At 39.1% G+C, this 7039-nt stretch overlaps 1 protein-coding gene across 1 annotated transcript in view; it reads right to left on the bottom strand.

Moving 5' to 3' along the window:
- Positions 1-5141: 5141 nt before the first annotated feature.
- LOC106882221 (eukaryotic translation initiation factor 3 subunit M) overlaps positions 5142-7039 on the bottom strand; it is a 66318-nt gene continuing 64420 nt past the window's right edge. Inside the window, exons 9-11 of the mRNA XM_052976850.1 lie at positions 6599-6680; positions 5908-6051; positions 5142-5495 (exon numbers count right to left, since the gene is read on the bottom strand). Coding sequence (XP_052832810.1) covers positions 5305-5495; positions 5908-6051; positions 6599-6680 — 417 coding nt within the window. The 3' untranslated portion in view covers positions 5142-5304. The remainder of the gene's footprint in view (positions 5496-5907; positions 6052-6598; positions 6681-7039) is intronic.

Below are 7039 nucleotides of genomic sequence, written 5' to 3'. Positions count from 1 at the left end.
GATGTAATCGATTTCCCCATCCCCTCAAAAACTACTGGCCCTATTATTATTATTATTGAGTAAGAGGGCAGCGCATGCCATCAAAGTGACACTGGATACAAATATACGAAGTCCAATATACCCATCATGACTGGACGTCTGTGAACAGGGCGGTGAGCGGGCAGAATCGTTAGTACCCCGGACGAAAGGATTAGCTTTTGTCTTTACGTTCTGAGTTCAAATTCCGCCGAAGTCTACTTTGCCTTTCATAGGTTGATAAAATAAGTACCAGTTGAACACTGAGGTTGATGTAACCGACTTATGCCTCCCCAGAAAATTGCTGGCTTTGTGCCAAAATTTGCGGAAGCTGTTTTCAGTTGAGTATGTCTACCTTATAGCTAAGAACTTGCTCGGTTGGCTAGGAATAGCAGGTAGCTCTTCTTAGTCTTACATTATATTTGAAAATTAGAGTGCTCATAACAGGATAACTGGAACGCCTTCTATTAGCTAAGCACTTACTTTTTTTGTGGCCGAGTGCACAAGTTAAAATTTACCTGGCTGTTGGGGCAATTTATTTAAAGAATATAGCAGAATATATCGACTTCATTGCTCGTACGAAGTCATTTCAGACCTCAGTATTTCAAATAACAACCAAATGTACCACAAATTACACCCTGTTATTTCGAAAAAAAAAAAGAGATTAAAAGCATGTGGTGGGAAATAGCGTAGTTATTTGATGTTTTACGTCAATTTAATTGAAACATGCCGGCCTGAAAAACCAACTTGTGGGGGCGAATTTATGTGCTTCGATTAAAACTATGCCTATAGTCTTTTAGATAAACTATTTCCTAAACAGAAAAAATAAAGTTGCTGTGGTCACTACTGAAACAACAGACTGACCTCGACCGGGGGTTAAATAACAGTAACTTTTTCTTGTATGCGTACAAGGTAGTAACAAGTAATGGTACAATGTTTTAAGATACAAACAACATCAACGTCCGGTCAACTTGTAGTTCGTTCCATTAGCCAACATTTAAAAGTGGGTCGCAACAAAACTTCAGAAAACTATTCGGTTAAAGTTTTATAAGTTCTTGAAGCGGGGTCCCGTTCGGGGTGGGCCCATCATCAACTCGCTCTGTTCGATGGAGAAACTAAATCGAAAGAATAGCCAACACTGGAGACGGTTATTTAATTAGTAAAATAGATATTTCCACATCTTTGAAGTTCACAGCTGTATGCTTAGGTATTAAACAAACAAAAGGTAAAGTAAACGCGATACTTACTTTGCGGGGACTAATCCCATGGTATATCGCACTTTCCAAAGGGGTCGTGTGTCGGTCTGTATCCGCCATGCCTCTCTCTATCATGTGATGTTGTCATTAGCGAACGAAAACAAAAGCTAAACAAGCACCTGACACCACCACACTCGTCACGTGACCGGCATTGAACCTATACACACGCACATAGCCACAAGCATATATATATATATACACACACACACACATTCTTTAACTTCACTCGCACTGTCCCTACCCCTCCTCCCCTTATATACCAGCTTCATCTATCTCTCCGCGCGGCACACAAACTTGGCTTTTTGCAAGCTAGTTATTGCTATAAGCAATTATTAGTTTCTCAATAGTCGTACTCCTTTTTCTTTCCTCTCTCTCTTTCGCTTTCTCACCCCAAGGGCGCACAAACACACACTTACACGTACATCTGCTGCAAACTTTACACCTAAGTGTATGCACGAATATTTTTTCTTTGAAATTTATTGGGTTGTACGTAAAGTTCGTGCCGATTCATAGTAGCTTACCTTTCGACTTATTTGCCATGAAACCACCTCAGTTCTGGGAAGAGGGTATTTTCAAGTTAAAGGAAAGATGGAGACGCATTGTGCAACAAAATGATTCATATTTGGTTGATTAAAAATGTAATGGCAAGTATTTATTGACCTTTTTCTTTCCTTTAAAAATCGGCACGAACTTTCCGGACAACCCAATATTTAAGCTTTATTTGCAGAATTCAAGCAAGCCGGTTACGAACAAGGCAACAAGGCCTCTTTGTTTTAAATCAAGACAACTTTTGGGGGCTGCTGGATATATGAATTAGTTAATGTGTGCATATGTACAGTGCTCCTTTTGTCACTATATTTCTTTAAAAAATACTACCTTTGTTTCAATGAATTATTAAAATAGAGAGGAATTTAGTAAAATAACTGTCATTTTTAAACTGGTGTTTGAGGCAAAAATTAACCTGAAATTTGTTGGAAGGTTTTAATTTAGATCACTTTAAAATAGGGAATTTGTTTGATAGAAACAGGGACAGTCTCAGGTGGGGAATTTACAGATTTAGGGGGTCAAATGATACTCTGTGTATGTAGTGATTCCAGAGCATTGCTTTGCTTGGAGGGTGCCTATTACATTACTAAAACGGCCCTGTTTATGTGTGTGCATATGTACATGTATGTATGTATGTATGCAAGTGTGTGTGTATGTGTGTGCATAAAGATATATGCTGATACTGAGACTCCCTTCGGCCATGACTGACCATGGGATTGCACCGAGAAAGTTACCCTCCCAGGCACAAGTTTGGGCAAGGTTGTATTATGGAAGACCAGCAGTCGCCCATGCATACCAGCCATCCCTCTATGTGCAAGCAATGTTATCCAAGGGAAAGGCAAAGGCTGATACAGCTTGGCACCAGTGATGTTGCAACTCATTGCTACAGCTGAGTGAACTGGAGCAACATGAAATAAAGTGTCTTGCTCAAGAACACAACATGCAGCGGGTCTGGGATTTGAACTCGCAACCTCACAATCGTAAGCTCGACGCTCTAACCACTGAGCCATGCACCTTCACGTAAGATATATATATATATATATATATATATATTATATACATGTGTATGTGTGTGCTATTGTCTCATTACCTTGACTCCATGTGATAGTTGCAAATGAATGTCACTCTCATGGAAGCAGTATTATCCATTTTTTAATCTTCCATAGAAACACATCAGATCATGGGGTGGAATATACCCTTTCTAGGGAACAAGCAAGGATCAGTGACAGGAAGGATATTCAGTCATAGAAAATCCGCCTCAGCAAATTATGTCCGACCCATGTAAGCCAGGAAGAAAACAAACATAGAACAATGATGATGATGACGATGAACACTTGCCTGGGGTATTTTTTCCTAAGACACATTATTCACACACAATTTAGTCTCGCCCATCCCCCATCACCACCAGTTTTAAAATTTGGCATTTAATTTGACAGTGAGACAAAACAAGCCAGACATTCATTACTGCCGAGTCAATTGTCACATATAATTGTTGTAGCAGCCACACAGTTGCAAAACTGAAAGTGAGCAGAAACCTTTCTTAGGTTGAGTTTGTGTAGGCTGAATTTTTATAGAGACTATTTAATAGAGTCGCTCAGAATTTCATTTATGTAACATAACAAAAACAATACAGGGATGTTTCCTTTGTGTCTGTTATCAATTATTTGTATTGTTTCTCTGGTTTTAGTCACTAAACAGCAGCCATACTGGAGCGTTACTTTTTTAAGGACTTGGTGGTAGATAGATTATATTGAATCCAGTATGATTGGCAAGAACACTCTGTCGGTTACGATGACGAGGTTACCAGCTGATACAACCAATGGAACAGCTTGCTTGTGAAATTAACGTGCATGTGGTTGAGCACTCCACAGACATGTGTACTCCTAATGTAGTTCTCAGGGAAATTCAGCGTGACACATAGTATGATAAGGCTGGCTCTTTGAAATACAGGTACTACTCAATTTTGCCAGCTGAGTGGACTGGAGCAACGTGAAATAAAGTGTCTTGCTCAAGGACACAACACGTCGCCGGGAACTGAACTCATGACCTCACAATTGTGAGCCGAATGCCCTAACCACTAAGCCACGCACCTTCAATATATGTTGACCTCTAACACTGTGTCACATGATATTTTGTCCTTGGGTAGTGACTGTTATTTCCTATTTGCTTATCTTTTATCTTTTATTAGTTTCAGTCATTTGACTGTGGTCATACTGGGGTACCACCTTGAAATTTTAGTCGAATGTATTAACCCCGGGACTTTTTTTTTTTTGAAAGTCTGGTACTTACTCTATCAGTCTCTTTTGCTAAACCACTAAGTTGTAGGGATGTAAACACACTAGCACCAGTTGTTAAGCAGTAGTGGGGAACGAACACACACACACATATATATAACAGGCTTCTTTCAGCTTCTATCAACCAAATCCACTCCCAAAGCTGTAGTAGAAGACTCTTGCCCAAAGTGTCCTGCAGTGGAACTGAACCCAGAACCATGTAGTTGAGAAGTAAGCATATACTCATATATTATTTGTATTATATATATATACACACACATATGTTGGATGTCAAAGCGATCACACAGCAACATAATGTGAAGTATTTTGCTCAAGAATAACACACTGCCTGGTCTGGGAAGTGAAACCTTGATCTCCCAAATCATGAGTGTAACATCCTAACCACTAGGCCATGTGCCTTTATTCAATAAACTGATAAAATCCAAATAATTAGTAGATTAAAAAAAACCCCCCACTTAAGGGAGATAACTCGAATAAGATCAATTGCTAGAAATTTTTGGACAAGACAGAATGGAGCCAACTAGTAAAAGTAACAGACATATTTCAGTGTTATTAGACCTTCTTAGCAAAGCAATATTTGTGGCAAAGGCAATACTGAAGACTGACGATATCCCTAAAGCTCTTAAAATGTCATTCTATAGTTGCAGGGACCTACTCTTTTACTTGTTTCAGTCATTTGACTGCGGCCATGCTGGAGCACCGCGAGCAAATCAACCCCAGGACTTATTCTTTGAAAGCCTAGTACTTATTCTATCGGTCTCTTTTGCCGAACCGCTAAGTTACAGGGACGTAAACACAACAGCATTGGTTGTCAAGCGATGTTGGGGGGACAGACACACACACACACATATATACATATATACGACCAAATCCACTCACAAGGCTTTGGTTGGCCTGAGGCTATAGTAGAAGACACTTGCCCAAGATGCCACGCAGTGGGAATGAACCTGGAACCATGTGGTTGGTAAGCAAGCTACTTACCACACAGCTACTCCAAGGATATCAGTAATTCTAACAAAAACTCCAGTAATTGCTTGATATTCTATTTATTCAAATAATCCCATTAATATTACAACATACATTTTCTTGTTTTCATTGCTTGGCAGAGACTGATGATGGCTGACAATCTCTCTCGTCTCTCATGTACATTTTTCTTTTTTCTTCATCCTTTTCTTTCCTCTTCCTTTCTTTCTTTACATCTTTTGCTCAGCACTCAGCGACTGGAGATTGTTACCAACTTCCTGTAGGTTCAACTGCCACTGGAGCAAGTACTGACGCAACATCTGCCAATGTGCCCGACTAAATGTCCGGTGAATGGTCGAGTTGACCAACACTTTTTTCTGCATTTGGTCAATTTTAGCACGGACAGCTTTTGTCTTGAGTACTAGAAAAAAAGAAAGAAAAAAAAAAAACATTTAGGAATAATAATTCAATAGCATCGATGGTGCGTTTAATTTGATGGTGATTGTTGTCAGTGGGACTTTTAGCTGAATGGTAGAGCATTCAGCTGGTATCTGAGGGCACAGGTTCAAATCCCACAGCTGTCTGCTGACAACTTTTTCTGTTTTATAAGGATAAAAACACCCAAACTTTTAGCTGTTTGCATGGCTAAACTGCATTCAGAATTTACTTTTTTCTCTGTAATAAATATAGACATACATTCATACATATATATATATGTATATATACATACACACACATACATACACATATATCTGCACTTTATTGGTCTATGTAAACTAAAATGAAACTAAAGATATTTCACACGGAAAATTGATATTAAAAAAAAGTCTCACCGTCAATGATGAAGTCCTCAACTTTGTCAGCATCCAGTTGTAGTTCTCGTTGGATTTGATAAAAATCAATTTCTCTTCTGTTCTCACACATCTGCATAAATGTTAGCAAACGCATCTTACGAATGTTGTTTTCATGTGACAAACCTGTAAGTGGAGGAAGATAACAACACTTGGGTCAAATGTCAATATATCATGTTTGAATCTATACTTTTGAAGAGAGGGCCTTTCAGGATCAAGTCTTCAGTGAGGGGGTCAACTCATTATCATCATCATCATCATTTAACCTGTGTTCCATGGATTGGATGGTTTAACAGGGTCCGACATGTCCAAGGATTACACTGAGCTCCAATGTTTTTGCTTGACATGGTTTCTAAGGCTGGGTGCCCTTCCTAATGCCAACCACTTTACAGAGTGGACCAGGTGCTGTTTCTGTGCCACCTGTACTACTGAGGTTGCCATGTAACTCGCAGGACTATGAACCTCTGGGGGAGGTCAGCTTCATGCTAGGGGACGAGGGGATTACAATGAAATGGGAAGGGGACAGAGCAGGTTCTAGTCAAGGAAGAGGAGAAATTTTCCCGATCTTGTTTGGTCAGTTTTCAGTTCAGTTTCACTGATCCACCACAATACATCAAACTACACAATCTGGGTACAACAACAACAACAATAAAACGATTAAGACCAAACTTACCGATTGAGTTGATGAAGTCTGTATTTTTAGCATAAAAGGCTTTGTATTTGGCAAGTTTCTCTGTTACAAAAATGGTCAGCAACTGTGAATACAAGACATGAATAGTGGTGAACACTTACTTTAATGATTTACATTGGGTAAACACACATAAAGGTACATCACAGTTATCCTGTTAATAGCAAAACTATAACACAGAGAAAAGAAATTCGATGTGGTATCAATGAATGATCAATAGCAGTGACTTCAGAGAGAAAGGGCCAACAGGCACGAAACTGCCGGATTATGAACCACACAAATCTGATAACAAAAAGGGTTTCCGCTTTCATTGTTTGAATGCTTCTTGGCAATAACAGCAACTCCAGGTTTTGAAATAAACAAGTATTCCAATAAAATTATTTTCTCAAGCAGTGAAAGATCATTAAACAAAAAAAAAAAAAAAAA

Source organism: Octopus bimaculoides, chromosome 25, assembly GCF_001194135.2.
Source record: "Octopus bimaculoides isolate UCB-OBI-ISO-001 chromosome 25, ASM119413v2, whole genome shotgun sequence".
NCBI lineage: Eukaryota > Metazoa > Mollusca > Cephalopoda > Octopoda > Octopodidae > Octopus > Octopus bimaculoides.
The sequence above is the reverse complement of the archived record's forward strand: the minus strand, read 5'-3'. Positions and strand labels throughout refer to the sequence as shown.